The 16,757-nt window shown below is 35.0% G+C and overlaps 1 protein-coding gene across 2 annotated transcripts in view; it reads right to left on the bottom strand.

Moving 5' to 3' along the window:
• The window catches only part of LOC129074391 (cadherin-10), a 74,634-nt gene that overhangs the window by 20,037 nt on the left and 37,840 nt on the right, over positions 1–16,757 (bottom strand). For both annotated transcript variants that reach the window (XM_054578196.1, XM_054578197.1), the window contains exon 5: positions 1,300–1,487. In XM_054578196.1, the coding sequence (XP_054434171.1) occupies positions 1,300–1,487 (188 nt within the window). The remainder of the gene's footprint in view (positions 1–1,299; positions 1,488–16,757) is intronic.

Below are 16,757 nucleotides of genomic sequence, written 5' to 3'. Positions count from 1 at the left end.
ACGGAAACTGGATTATATGTTCTTTCCAAGTTATAGTATGATTGTTAAAGCCCGATTTAGTTCTAAGGTGTCCATTAACTGTAAATAAATAAAAATAATAATGTAATAGTTACATGCCAATAGGATTCAATTTATTTATTTAATATACTCAATGTATGATACTTTAGAACACAGGAAAGTGAGATTTTAAATCTTGGAAAAATTAGAAAGGATTAAAACCTAAGGTGATGACTCATTACAAAAAAACGGGTTGATGAACCATGCATATGTGTGTGCGTGCAGAAGTGTTGGCTACTGCTAAATATTTTGCTAAGAAAAAACTCAGTTATCTTTTTACATTGTGATATTGCTATTCAGTTTAATGGGCTCTTGATATTTTATGAAATTAAACGTTCATCAGCTCTATGATATTTAACTTGTATGACTATTATTTCCAGTTATGAAAAAGAACAGGGAAGCTGCTTTCCCCTTTGCTGGTCGCTCTCCATTTAAAACTGGTTGTATACGCTGGGCTGTGCAATAGAATCTCAGGGCAATTTTGTGATTAGCCAGTGCTTAGGTGGCTACTTTATACACACAGAGTGTTCAGGATATTTCATGAGGACCTAAATTTTACTATGCCTCATTTTTTTCTTATAATGATGGTGCTGACTATATAATAAAAAAATTAGTTACCTTTAAACCATATCAATAAACATGTGTTAGCAGAAAAGTTGAATTTATGTAGCAGAAGGGACAATGTGAACAATTAAATTATCTTCCAATCCATGCTGCCTCTTTTTATTAGCAGCTCTAATTATTCCTTCATACATCTGGATACATGGTATGCTACTTTTTGTGCCTCCGACTGTGATGACATATTGCCATGATTAGCTATTAACTGTTTTCTTTAAGAAAACAGTTTTATTATGAAAGGCTTTTATTAATGTGGCTCAGACGTATAATCACACTTGCAGGGTGAGGCAAAAATATTTTACAGTCGTGAGTATGTGAAATGCAGAGGTTATTCTTATATTATTATTTATTAACTATTATTTTCCTTATGAACAACTGTAAACCTACTTTTGCCCTACCCTGAATATTAACTTGCCTTGTACATTTTGTGAAATCCCAGGTTTCAAGCTTCAATCAACAAAACATTGGGTCAAAATGTCCAAGATCTTAGGCTTTATGTTTCTCAGACTACACACGATATAAGTTACATTTGAACACGATTGTGGATAATTTATGAGCAGAGAGTACATATTCAAATCTCTACTGTCTAACAGTCAGTTGCTTATTTATGCTGATGCTGTGCACCTTTTTCACAGTTATGATGCCTTCCTGTGTGTCTTTCTCAGTTATGATGTCAAACATGTCAGTCCCATCCCCATCAATAATTCGGTACTCGACTTCGGCATTCTTTCCAGTGTCAGCATCCGTGGCTTTCACACTCCCAATGGCTGTGCCAACTGGGGAGGACTCCAGTACTCGAAGATGGATGGTGTCTGCAAAGAATAAAGACAATGAGAGAGGGGGAGAGAGCAGTTGCTCAATATTCAAAGGTAAATGTATTAGGAGAGGACATTATAAGTCTTAAACTCTGCATTAGGTGTTGACTAATTGTTGACTAGTTAATAAGTTGAATACACATAATAAAAATAATATTAAATTAAGCTTAGGGGCAGAAAAAGTGGAACTTTGGGGTGTTTGTTCATGCATTGTATGAACAGTGAGTACCAACCTCTAATCGTATTAGGAATTCTGGTTTTAAAAATGAATATGTTGTCTTTTTTGCATTTATGCAAATAACTAGAGATCAGCTTTGAGTGCAGATATGTACTGTGTATTTATGCAGTCATAACAAATTATAGAATAAGCAATACGTATTTATATTTAATTGTTTTTCCTTTGTTGTACTTATATACTTCTCAGCTTATTTCTGCTGCCAGGAAGAACATTACAAAATTCCAAGACATCAACCATAATCAGGAGGGATGTGTTTCTATTTGTGACAGGAGAAACAAAGGATAGTCTGTGGGAGAAATACAAAGATGCCCTTCACAGTGTCAATATAAAAACTCTAAATTGTGACAAAACCCCCCTTCATTCCAGAGCAAAACTAGAATTCATCCAAACCCCTGGTGCACATAGATGTGTTTCCAGCATGAACAATCTCTACTGCTAATGAGATTTATGTTTTAGCACTTGATCATAAACTATATGTCACTGACAGATTAATAGACCTGAAGCACCCTTCTGATTATCGCAACTTCTTGCTCATAAACCTTAAGTCATTCTCCTTAATATACATAATAAAGTCCAGAACTCTTAAGTAATCATGCTGTCTGAGTATATCTTTTCTAAAGATTTTTCCTTCGGTCAATTCCATTAAAGATTTACACTAAACTGGACTTTTCTAAGTTTTCTTGTCAAAACTTAATGTCTTACATCTCTCTATATTTTTTGCATGTCAGTTCCCTCATGTAAAATTATTCTCCCATTACCCTCATATAACCATAATACAATTACACAAATCTGAAAAATGGAAACATTATGGCCTGAGTATTTGATGGCTGTGCCTCTCAAAGTAACATGTGGAACCCCTAACTTACATTCAGTGCCTCAGAATGTGACTGCATTAGAACACAGGACATTTAAAGAGGCAGTTAAAGTTAAATGAGAACATTTAGGGGTGGGCCCTCATAGGAAGGGGAGATTTGGATGTAAACTGTCACAAAGAGAAGACCATGGGAAGACATCAGGAGAGTACATCTACAAACCAAGGAGAGACCTCAGAAAAAATCAATCCTACTGATACCTTGATTTTGGATTTCTAGCTTCCAGAAGTGTTAGAAACTAAGATATTGTTGTTTAAGCTTCCAGTCCATGGTACCTTATTATAACATGGCGGTCCTAACACACTAATACAAGCACCTCACACCTACACCTGCTTAGTCATGAAAGAAAATCATTTCTTAGGAGACGCCATGGAGACTCAGTTTCCACCACACTGCAGTTAGTCAGCCTGTATTTTTTTATTCTTTTGTCTGTAATTTTCCTCTCTGCATTTGGTAAGAGTATTGAAACCCTCAATTCTTTCCTTAGCTATTGCCTTGTTGGCTCTCTTTCCTTTTGCTGGGTCTCCTGGAAATGCCTGTCTCTGGATAGCCTGATGCTCTTTCAGAGGACTGCTTAACTGTGACCTCCTTGAATGCTTCCTCCAAACATCTTAATGAAAATGACATTATTTAGAATAACATCACATCACTCTTGATATAACTTGCCACTACTATGCATTATATTACTTACTTATTTATTTGTAGGTACCATGAGAATGTGCTATAGAACAGGTACTTTTTTTGCCATCATTAAATTCCCACTGCATTTCTTTGAGTAATCACTATATACTTATTTATATACTGAATAAATGAGTATCTTCCTAACTATTCTACTAGCTTCTACACTTGGCCAAATGAAATCTCACAGATTCTGTACACACGACAGCAATATTAGCCTTTGGAACACAATCATTTTTATCAGTAATTTCTCAGAGCTTCCAAACATTTTTATGGTCTCCATGGAGCTTAAAATACAGCAACAGTTACTTGCTCAATAAACTTAGCAAATACACAGGGCTACAATAAAGGTGACTGTGAGAGGGCTGGGCAGGCCTTCCCTAGGGCCGAGAGTGCCCGCTACCAGACTGGAAGGACTTCTCCAAGGCATCTGTGTGCTTTGCCCTAACTCCTCACTCATGAAGTATATGCCTCTATTGACTGGTATGTGTCATGGCTGGAGACAAAAACAAACAAAAAGCATATACAAGCTGGCCTACCATAAGTTGTCTCCTCTTTCCTGTCATTCTTTCCCTTATTTTTCTTCGTATAACTGGTCTCCTTTAGGTTTTTCCAATGTTCTTTTCTTACTTCAGCTTAATACATTTTCCTCCCTATGAAAGATTTTCCATACAACTCTTTGCCTGGCAACCTCTGACTCTCCTTTTCGATATATATCTATTTCACTATATTTCTACCCCAGAATTGTCAAATCTAGCTTTCTTACTGCAAGAACTTTCTTTTAAAAATTAAATCACACAGAAGTAGAACTTCAATACATTGATTTATTATACTGTAATGGAATTAGTCTTTCTATAACACATGAAAGGTATCCTGTTCTATTGTAAGCACTTGTCATTAGGATAAATTCTTCATTTTTCCATTTGGCACTGTAAAATCTGGTTTCTATTAAAATTTTCGGTGCCATGATTCTTTAATCTCAAATCTAGAGTACGTGTGAAATACAGCCACACTGTTTTCCTTTTCCAGTTAGTAATCAACCAGAATGGAAACATTATAAATATATGTACTATTTAGCAAAATAAATAAAGGTAATACAAATGTGAAGGATATGTATAAAAAAAACCTGCAGGCACAATCTAGAGAATAAAGTTTCTCTTCAAGCATGCATGAAGCAGTAGACCCAATTTTATATAGTATTAATTTCTTAGACAAGTTTGAATAAGTCAGAATCTCTTATATGTTTGAACATGCTCCAATTAAAATAGAGGTCAATACAAAAAAAGATAACCCCAAATACTCATATTTTTGAAAGCTTAGAAAAAAATTAAAAATAACTTCTATGTAACTGATGGTTCAAATAAGATGGAAACTTGGAGACTTAAAAAACTGAAAAAGCAATGAAGAGAAATTAAAACAGACGATGCAGAGAAAATGATTCTACTAATTTAAAGTAATTTATAACTTCATGTACAATGTCTTTTGGAGAAGAGAGAAATGTTTCCCAGCTCTCATACAAGATCAGTACACCCTGGCTCCAACACCTGGCATTATGAGCCTCATGGCTGGTTGTACAGTGAATGAGAAACTCTACTTTAATCATTTCACTATTAACCAAATTCCAGACTTTGTTGGAACTTCGCTAGCTTTCCCATTAAAGTCTTTCCAGAGACCCCTCTTTGCATCTGCTTGTCAAGTCTCCTTATTCTCCTCTAATCTGTGAGAGTTCTAAAGTCTTTCCTTCTCTTCCATCAACTTGACTCTTTTGGACAATACCGGTCAGTTAATATGAAAAATTATCTTTCTGTTTGGGTGTATCTGATATTTTCTCAGGGTGAGATTGACATTATGCAATTTTTGCCAAGGGCTTCACAGAAGAAATCTATTCTCAGTGTATTAAAATCAGGGGTGCCAATATGCCTTATGACTGATCATGTTGACCTTAATCACTTGGTAAAGAAGGTGTTTTTGCTAGTTTTCTCCTTTATTAAGTAAATACATTCCTTTATAATTAATGTTAGTTGGGAAACATACTTTAGGGTTACGCAAATATTCTGTCTCACTTCAAAAATGTGCCCATTAATTTCCGCATCACTCAGTGGTCTTGCCTGTAGCAATTAATACTGTGGTTTTCTAATGGCAATTTTCTTCATTATTTCTATATTTATTATTGGGAATTCTTCTCCAAGAAAAGCTACTCTTCCCTCTTATTTATTTGTTTGTTTGTTTATTATATATTTATGTCAGGAGTCGAGGACATTTATTTTGTGTTATGATCCAATAATATAGTTACTTATGCTTTGTGCAAATTCTTACAGGCTTAATCATTGGGTGATATTTTGGGTGGCTAAGGTGCCTTTTCAACGTACATTCATCATTTTTAAGTACTTCCTTCATTCCTGACATCACAAAATATTATGGATTCACTTTGTATTTTCTCTGCCCAAGACCTGAAATCAACAATGTCTCCAACTAACTCCTTGTTTTACTGGAGAAAGTATCATACTTTTGAATAGTGAATGTATTCAGAATTTTTTAATAAAGAGAACTATTGCTTCCTAATGTGCAAATATATCAAAATGCTAAGAAGGTAACTGTTTTAGAATTAAGAAATCTAATTGTGTCTTTGGTATAAAAATTTAAATAACAGTAAGTTGTTTTCTGTTAATGTGTTAACTGATCTTTGTTTTAGAAATAAAATATCTGTGTCTTTCAAAAGGAATTTAGAGTGCTGTGGTTTACAATATTAGTATTTAAAACTGTCCAGCATTAAGTAAAGCATATACAGTAACGGAATAAATTACTTAAGCAGGAACACTGTTATTAGAACTTGTATGTCACCTGCACAATTTGTTTTAATTATTGTCACTCAAAAAGGCCTAGAATTCCACTTCACTAGCATGAAACAAAACTCTAATGCCCAAACACTGGTCAGCAATACAGGGTTTTACTAAGTCTTCTTGGAGATCTGTTGTTTCTAAGTCTGAAGAATGAAAAGAAAAATTGAGATTAGGATTTTTTGAGAAAGAAATTATGTACTCTATCAAAGATTAGTGGGATCATAGAAAAGTACAAATAAACCAATCTAATTGTTTCTCTTTGCCAGAATTTTGAAAATTTTATCATTTATAAGAAAATTTAGTTGATGAAATACATTAAATCAGACTTGATTTCTGGCAACGCAAGCTAGATAATTCAGTTCAACTATTTAGCTTATAAACAATATTTGTGGATCATGGATAGAGACAAAGATGCAATGTTTTAAAAATAAGTAATTTAGAGTACAGACTCCAAATTAAAAAGAAATGAGAACTGATAGAGAATGAGAGAGAGAGACAGGGCAAACAACAAAAGAAACATATTATTGTTTAATTTTACTGTCACTTAGACTTCACTGTACTGTCTCTGGGGAATTATTCTCCCACTTTTTATTTTTAGTTGGATTTTTTTTGAGATTGCTTTATATTTTTAGGCACATGCTTAGATTCTGAAATTCTGTCTGCTTATTATAGCTCTGCACAAAGATCCAAACTTATTTATCATTTCATTTTATTCATTGGTTGGTACAGAGACTACTTTTATTCCAAAGTTTATTTCATTTTGATCAGGGTAAGTTTTATCCAGCTCAATTTTCCTTTGAACACTTAACCAGGGAAGTAATCATGCTCATTGGTTCATATTTAATAAGCCTTAATTATGCATCATTTGTCTTCCACAGTAATTTCTTGGAAGGGACGTGCACACACAGTAGTTGAGTTGTATGTGTGCATACGTGCACACACATATGTCTATTTTTACCTGAAACATTAATATAAGTGTTTTCAAGGTATCCACATTTTTCAGAGAAGCCATGATTGATCCATTCATCAAAACAGTGTAGACTTACTTCTTCTGTTAAGTAATTCAAAAAGCTATATTATATAGATATATGTTGTACACACATATACAATACACACATTCATGATTGCTCTGTTTATATGGCAACTTTACTGATTAATTCACTCAACAAATATTTATTCAGTGCCCAAGATAAATAATTCAATCACATTCTCTGGAATTATGCTCATAAACCAATTTAGGAGGTAAGATTTTTGTTCTATTTCAAAGTAAAAGAAAAAGGTATATTTCTATATTTTAAATGTATAAGAGAGCTATTCATTCATATTTCTTTATTTATTCCCAAGATTAGTCTGTTGAACACAACTATCCTAGTTTTTCAGGCAAACTGAAATTAATTAAGAGCCGGAAAAGGTGTTCACCATGTTGAGCAAGCAGCAGGAGGGGAAGCAGAAAGCAGACAGATTGCTATGCGCACACTGACAAAGGAAAAGTAGTGCTTGTCACCCATCTTATTTTTTTTATCTTACAGTTGATGAAGCTTTAATTATGTGGTATGCTTTCCGTTTTCCTCTCAATTCTAATTTACAGTTATATTAAATTTATTCCCAGGTGTCAGATTGAATCATCTGCTTCTCTTTTAATGTTTAGGGGAGATAAATATTTCTTCCTAGTGACTGTGTTCTTAGTTTGGTTGTTGACGAAAGTACAGAAGCATAAATATGAGGATGAAAGAGGTAACTGCCATTTCTGTAAAACATGTGAAAAGTTACATTTAGAAGTAAACATCTAAAAAAGTAATATTGCAACAGCTTTTTAGAGATTGAGCAAAACATATGGCTCTTTATATAAATGCACTTGGCAACTGTTACAACCTCGCACATTGGAATTCTCATTAATAAAGGTCTCAAACAATTGTGATGCCTTTTTGGCTTTTTAGGAAAAAAGTCTAAATATTCCAGATCATTTGATCTACCCAAAATTTTATCAATAGGACCTTTGCACTTGAATATTAAAAACACTGCAGATTTGTGTACCAGAATTAGAAGAAATTGCCAGCTCAATGTAAGAGGATTTGGAGGAAAAATATGACAGGCATAGTAAGAGATGTGGCAGGCTGAGTTTCTCAGGAACAAAAAAAAGTGATGCCGGAAAACAACAGAGAGGGCAACAAGGGCAAAGTCAGGTTTGCAGCTTTGCTACAAATAGCTGCTGTTTTGTTTTATTGATAAAACAATGAGGTTTAAAGAGAGATAATTTGTCTTTTTTCCTTTGTTCCTGCCCTTGTTTCTATTCACATTTGCATAAGAAATCTGCTTTTCCAGAGTTGAGATTTAAAAACACACACACACATATATGAATCAACGCAATAATTTAACATTAGCTTAATTTTTAAAATTTGCTTTATATGTAATCTTATTGTAAAATCTCTATGCTACATAATAATCTCAAACAATACTTGCTTTAAGAAAAATGGCACAATTATGCACGTTTATAAACCATTCCATTGTATAATGTTTAAAAGATGTTTTTTAATGAGCTTAACAGGAAGAAATTAAAAACAAGATAGAGCTCCTTGGAGGAAACTGCAGAATAGTTAAGGAAATTATGCAATGCTAAATGGGCGTTTAGGAGAAAGGAGAGGAGAGCTCAAAGTCACACCAGAGACTGACAAAGGATGCAGGCTTTGCAGCTGAAGACGCTCACCAGAGAAAAGATAGAAACCTCAATTTGTGGCACTGGAGACATGATCACCAACTTAGCTTTGGGCGTTTAATTTAAATTAGAGCAAAACGAGCTGCTGCACCATGTCTTAGTTTCCTGTTCATGCCACTGAGGAAAGTAACAGGCCAAAGTTTTTAAAGAAGCTGTCATTGATCACCAGAGACCAGGGAATCTGTGTTGGTATATTTCTTTGAAATTGTCTCCCAGTTGATGGGCATCAATAGATAAACACAATTGCAGTGTGTAAAAACGTATGTAGACTTGGGGGAGGTTAACATAACCTTGAATGAGTTATTCATAAACATTTTAAATTGTATCAGGTACTCAATCCCTTTGCAATGCGTCTCTAAGTAGGCATAGTAAAGACGATAAAAGCAGTCTAATTTAGCCTAAACATATTTGCACAGTGAGTTTTATATCTATATATCTATATCTACCCAGGTTATTTCTTTCCAAGTTTGTTCCAGAGGAAGCCATGATAAAGAAGAACTTTAAATCCCATTGTGCAAAATGCCAAGTAGTCTAGTCTAAGGGAGTTTTCCACTGGAATAACTGGAGAGTCTCAAGTGGATTTTTGTATAATTTCCATGCAAAAGTAGGTTGACAGTCATGAGTATGGAAAATTCTTGTATTATTCTTGTATTATTATTACATTATTTTTCAAATAAACAACTGTATACCTACTTTGCCCCACCCTGCATATTTCATTATACTGTCAAGATTGTATATTTCCCTAGTTATGTCACTCTAAACGCTTGGCCTGATATCACACATGTCTATTTTCACGTATATGCCATGTGTACGCCTCATTTCATGATCTTTAGATATTTAAACCCCAGTATCTTTCTACACACATCTCAATCCAAAATATTCAAATCAAACTAAAATCCCTGTGTCCTCATACAAGCTTCTGTGGCAGAAAGCCAGAAAGTATCTTTTGCTCTCCTGTCTTCTTCACACCTTTTGTCGACCTTATGAAGCCTTGCGTGTCACCCACTTAAATATTTCTCGCATCTCTCCTCTCCTCAGCATTCCTTCAGACTATCATCAGCTCTTTGGTCCAAGCATTTTGCTTGATCAGAATAATTAGTTGCTGCCAGAATAATTAGTCAAATTGAACTAATATGCCTTGTGCTCTCTTAAAAAATTGTTCCTTAAAACTGAACTAACAAGCAAAACATAGGCAGACTCACGGGTGGAGGGCAGATGACAGCTAGTTGGAGCGGGGAGGTGTTAGGGGGTGGAGGGATTCAGCAAAAAGGAAAAAGGACTCATGGACTTGGACCACAGTGTGGCAATTGCTGGGGGTGGGGGTATAAGAGAACTAAATGGTAATGGAAAAAATACAATAAAGATTAAATAAAAAGAAAAAGGAAAAAAAATAACTCATGGGAATGAACTGTGTAGAGCTCTACCGTCATCCCAGGAGAAGAAAATCTGAACTTGTTTATATCTTTTCATAAATCAAAAGGATATCAAATATACTCGACTGTCTTGCTTTTTAACTTTTATTTTGGGAAAAAAAACTAGTTTCTTTCATGTTGTGCAGCTAAAGAAAACACCTGTTAGTAGCTATAGTCACTCTGATGTTATAATAGTTTTCAGAGAACATTTTTAAGTGAAATATAGAAATCCACTAATGTTTCACATGGGATTCAAACTCTTGGGCATTTGGGACAAGGGGAGAAATCCAAGTAATACACTATTTGTGTTCAGATAAAAAAATGGTTCCTTAGATAATATGTGGCATTTTATTTTTGTGTTGAATCCATTTCCTGATGTTAACAGTGCCTATATTTCCATTCTCATCACTCAGAGTTACTGCTTCAAGCCCAGGTCTAGCCACACCACATCATACTCATCTCCTTGACTGCCACCTTGCGCCACCTGTTCCCCTACCAAAAACATCTCTGTCAATGCCCCTTGTTGTCCTAAGTAGAAAATAATGTCACCTTCTTTCCTAATCTTCCTACATCTGAAAAGTTTATCATTTCATGATTTGAGTTTTAACTCAGAATTACAGCATATATGATATTGCATCATTCTCCAATTATATATGTGTACATATGTTTATATACATGTACCTACAGATATGTGTATATATATATTTAATTTTTCATAATATACACACAACCTATATTTACATACAAAAAAACAAGAAAAAGTGAGAGACAATGTATATGAAAGAAACTAAAAACTAAAATGTAATAAATGAAAGGTGTATGTGTGAATGATAGAGAGAAAGAGACAGAGAGACTGAGATTATGTCTGCATAACCTTTTAAAATGCAAACCATTTATGGATGTACCTTGTATCTTATTTCTTACCTTAAGATTATTAGTTTAGTATTATTTCCTAGCATATTTCCTGCCATGTAGTAGGGCTTCAGTCAGTATTTAATAAATCAAGGAATGCTTTAATAATATCATTTCTTTGTAATTCTCACAAATTCTAGGTGTTGAAACCATGGCAAAAAAAAAAAATCCAAACATTTGAAGGTATTTTAGAACATTTGAGAGTAAAAATCACAGCTATATTTAACCCATATAAATTGTAGGACAGTTTGAATATAGGGATTTTTTTCCTGCATAAAGGGGAAAAAAAGTGACATTTTTAATACCGTTCGTTCTTTTCTTTCTCATGCTTTCTCATGTCAAGTATCTTCCTTGGGAAATACCTGACTATTGCTGTAGGTGAAATGTGCTTGATAGTTTTGAAATATGCAGATCAGCCTGGGGCCTACATTACCTTGGAATCCCCAGAAGAGGAGAGGTTGACTCTATTTACAGAGTGAAAATCAGCACTTATTAAATCAAATCTCTCTTGTACCAGACAGGGATTAAGGTAGTCTCACAGCTCACTGAATGTACGTGTCTTAAATCCCGATGTATATCATGTAGACATTTCCTTGATATACATTTCCTCATGCAAACTTGTTTATTTTTTGGCCCAAACTTGTTTACATAGCTGATCTGGGTAGAAGAACCACTTGTGTTTGGTCCTAACGTATTGTAAAAACACCAACCAGCCAAAGTTTGATATTTCTCTGTTTGTACCAAAATACATAGATGTTGTAAGCATTCAAAGCCCAAGCTAAAGTTGTTTCTGTTATAAACTCACACACACACACACACACACACACACACACACACATACATGCACACACAGACAAGTGGTAAATCATGAAATAAACTAAATGTGGGATATACAGAGGAAGATAGAGTCTTTGAGGTACCAATCTCTTTCTTGGTGTAATGGTTAGAAACACAAATTTTTAAGCCAAAGAACCTGGGTCCCCAACCTCTCATTTATTTTCCAGCTGTAGAACCATGGACAATCAACTTAAGTTTATTTGTTTCAGTTCTTAAATTTTAACTGACAAAAAAAATTTCTCTTGTAAAACTTAAATGAGTTGATGTTTATATTATATCTTATAGTGTTTAATGCATACTCTAATGCTTTATTTTATTTAAGATTGGCAAATGAGAAAATCTATTATTTATGTAATTTAATGCACAAAATAAAGTCAATCAAGGTAATTCAGATTTAAAAAAAAAAACACGTAGATATGAAATATCTTTCAGACTCAGAGTGACTGCAGAATTGCTTCCTCTTGCTTGTAAAATGGTTGTAGTTGTGTGTAATCTTTAGAGACAATTTGGTGCAAAATATAAAGACATCACATCAAAATACTCAGGCAATTAGGATCTCCATAAATGTATCTGTACACCCAAAATGTCCCATTGCCTATTATTTATCATAATAGAAACTTCCTTCAAGTAATGCTGTATTAATTTTCACAACTAACAATCAAATGGTAAGAACTGATTTTTGTTTCTATAATCAGTAACTGAAAAAATTGCCCTGGTTGGTGTGGCTGAGAGGAGCAAGTGCTGGCCTGCAAATCAAAAGCTGCCAGTTCAATTCCTAGTCAGGTCCCCAGTTCGGGGAGGCGTGAGAGGCAACCTCACATTGATGTTTCTCTCCCTTTCTCCCTCCTGTCTCCTCTCTCTAAAATAAATAAATAAAATTTTTTTTAAGAAAAAATATAGTAAAAAAAAAAATTCTCTCTTTTGAGTGTACTTGGGGTAGACCTGGAAGTTTACATACTAAATATATCAAATTCTCATAAATTTGATAATACTTGTATACAACATATCCTGAAACATATCATGAGGCAGTCAAAGAGAAATAAATGCAAATTTATCATCACTCAATGACATGATAGTTTGCCCCCATTTATATATTTCTCCCCTGTCCCCATAAAGTCTCAGCTCAGCTGACATTATGCAAATGTAGTTGTTACTCATCCCTGACATTCACTTGTGCAGCTAAGCTGTGTGCAAGCATGTCTGTGACAATGCTAATAGACCAGGGACATGGTGCTCAGGGAGCTGTTCCTCAGGAGCCCATAAAGACTGTTAGAAAGAATGAGAAAACTCATCTACCCTTTTTGTCTTCTGTCTCTGTAATATGATGTTCTGGAAAGCAGCTAAATGTGAATGAATAGCAGTGGTCTCCCTGAACCAGGTTGTAAGTTGTAGAATTGTCTCATTTGTGGGTTAGAACTTTGTGTGTATGTGGCAACTGCTTACTTTTCTTCCTTCTCCTGGAGTACTAGTAAAACATCACCCCAACTGAAGTACTAAAGCCAAGTCCTCGGCTCCAGCTAGTCAGCTGGAACCTTGGCCATCTGCTCAGCTGCTTTTGTAAACTCCTTTTCCCTAGACCTGGACTTTCTTTCTGATGTCTATTGTTTTTCCAGTTTTTTGTTGTTTGTTTTTTTGTTTTTTAATAAATGGCTTTGCAAGTCTTATCACATAGCATTCTTTGCTCTACTAAGGCAAAGATGTCTGCATTGACCTGGGGCTTCTGCATATCAAATAATCTTAATTACTGACCATTATCTGGGTGAAAATCAGTATCTTTGCATTTTCCCAGAGATGTTTAAAAAAAATAATAAAGGCCTCTTGGACATAAATCTTGTTTTCCAATTGGTTTTGCCATATCCTACAATGATCAGGTTCCAGTAATTTAACATTTTATAGACTTCTTCCATGGGACCCTATTTTGTTTGTCTGATTTTAGGGAAGGAACTTGAAAGAAGGAACTGAAAATTAAGTGATCAAGACTAAAATATTCATTTAGGGGTATTGGTAGTTAGATTTATGCTAGGGACTATAAAGTCTTTCTATCTTAGCACAGTGAAATAAATTAACATTTAAGGACCATTGAATGTTTCACTGGTTAGAGAGCAGGAAAATTTGTTCTGAACTCTTCATGCATAGAAGCATTCATTCATTTTTTCATACATGGTAAGTACATTCATGTTTGGCCACTGAGATAATAAGTCTCTCCAGACTTAAGCTACTTTTATTTAATCTTTTGTTGGTCATAAAAGAATAACAGCATAGTATTAGCACAAGGAAAACAATAAGCTTAGAAATATTAAACACGCTTCTTTAAAAGGAAAAGAGGAGAGGAAATCTACCTATGGAGAATGTATTATATATTACAATTATTGAAGGATATATTTTATATATGCAAACATGTTTCTACATTTTAAGGGTAAGTATTGTATACATAGCAACTGAGGTCTGGAGATGTTAAAGTGCCCAGTTTTTGAAATTTTCAGGCTTCCTTAGACAAGTCTCCCTTATTAATTCTTCTTGAAGTTACACTCTTGTCATTCTCTAGACTCTTTCCAGCACTTATCACAGTGCCAGATATCATATACACATTCATGTGGTTATAATGTTTTGTCTACACCTTCGACCAGGAGCTCAGTTCCCTTGCAGACCCCTGTGGCCTAATTCCTGCTTAGAACCTGGGACGTAGGAGTCTCTCAAGAATTAGCGAGTGACCCATGTCTAACGCAGAATTCTTTCTAATACAATATATCATTTTTCTATTTTATTTTATTGTACATTTCAGCTTCCTAACGTGCAGGCATTATTTGTTCCCTTCCCTTACTGTCTTTCTTTTATTCCTCTACTTGTTATCCTGCAGCTTCTTCCAAAATGGTTTCTACTAAAACTAACTGGGATAGAGCATCCACAATCACCCACATTACTGTCAATTCCAATAGCTGTGATTTTCAGTGTTCATTTTATTGTCAGTTTCGTCCTTTCCATCCCATTATTCTGTTTTTATTAGAATGATCAAATTATGAAAAATATATAAGAATAGAAAACACAGAAAAGCAAACATTAAAATCATCTGCTATTTCATCACCAGAGATAATCCCCACGATCACTTGGAAGTGTGTTCTTTTTAGCCTGTGCAGAGTATGTCCACTCATAAGTAGGGAATTTTGCTAATTTCTAATTTCTTGACCTCTCATTTCCTATTTTTATGGCTTACAGTAGTTTTAAGACAGGATTTAGGTCAAGCGACTGGTTCTCCAAAAACAGCTTCCGCTGTAAAGGATGCAGTCAGTTCTCTGTGCCCCTGTATTGGGGTCAGTGCTGGTCCTCGGCACCCACCGCACTGTGCGTGGTTCCATTATCACACTTATCATTTCAGGCTGAAATATTCTGCCAGACAATAAGCCACCCATAATCAAGAATTGAGACTCATTAATCTTCATTTGCTTAATTGGAAATAAAGTGCTTTCTCCTGGAAGGTAACAAATAGATTTTCCCCTTCACTTATTGTTTTTAAAATTAAATTAAAGCACTTGAGATAACTAAGGATTCTGAAAGAGTTTCAGCAGAGATATCTTTTTGGGTTTGAAAAATTGATACCTAGAGCAAAAGAGTAGAAAATGCTTTGGGGACTCAGTTTTCAAGTGCCCCCCAGCCCTTGGCTCATTGCATTTCTTTTGGTATCATACTATGGTGCACAAGTTACATTAATGTTCACCTTTAAAGCCACAGCATCATAACGATAACTTAGAGCAGATACACAGTTATGTGTTTGGTAATACTGATAAAATTTCACTATCGTCAGTGTTCCTGTGAGTGAAGTGTCCTGTGATCTAATCTCCCATCTACGTCCTTGTTGTTTGGCATGATGCAGCCCTACTTGCCTTTAGGTCTTGACATATATCATTCAGTTGCCAACCTCAGGACTTCTCACATGCTGCTTCCTCTGCGTGCAGGAGTTTCCCATCTCTCTCTCTGGCTGGGCCTATTTTATCCTAAAGTCTTTTGAAGAAATAGTACCTTTTGAATGAGACATCTCCTTATTTTACCCACCAAACATCATCCTCACACACCTTCCTCCTTTATCTGGGACTGAGCCAATACCCTGTATGTATACGGTGCTTCTATTTTTGTACAGTCTGCCACCTCTGCTTTAATGAAAGGCCACAGGGACGAAAAAGTATTTTTTTTCTTTTTTTTTGAAAAATTCAAATATTTAGCCCAGTAACTCTTCATCGTGGGAATTCTAAGGATGTTAAGCAACATTCCTGGCCTACACCCACTAGACGCCAGTAGTAACAACCAACTCAGATAAGCAAAAATATCTCCAGGCATTTGATCTGCGGGGCAAAACTGCTCCTGACTGAGAATAATTGTTACAGATCCACACAATTAAATAAGGTAAACAATGAAGGAAGACATCTGAATTTTCTCCTGCCCCTTTCCCTTCCAAATGACTAAGATTTTTTACCTCCCCTGATGTAGCATATTGGGAAATGTTGAATCTGGGTTGACTGGCACACATGGAAGTTCAAGTTCTGACCCCACTTTTATAATATTGCATAACAACAATGATGATGATAAAGCAGCAGGTGCATAAATCAACATTCCTGAGCACATCAATACACTAGAGACAGCCACTAAGTGTTTCATAGGTATTAGACTATTTAGCTTTATAGCACTCCACGGAATACACATTGCTATTCAATTATACTTAATTGACGAAGGTGACAAGGTGCCAGGTGAACAAGGCAGCACTGGGACTCATGCA

Source organism: Pteronotus mesoamericanus, unplaced genomic scaffold, assembly GCF_021234165.1.
Source record: "Pteronotus mesoamericanus isolate MK-2021 breed Mesoamerican mustached bat unplaced genomic scaffold, CSHL_Meso_final contig_50, whole genome shotgun sequence".
Classification (NCBI taxonomy): Eukaryota; Metazoa; Chordata; class Mammalia; order Chiroptera; family Mormoopidae; genus Pteronotus; species Pteronotus mesoamericanus.
Note: the sequence above shows the minus strand (reverse complement) of the source record. Positions and strands in the feature narration are given on the sequence as shown.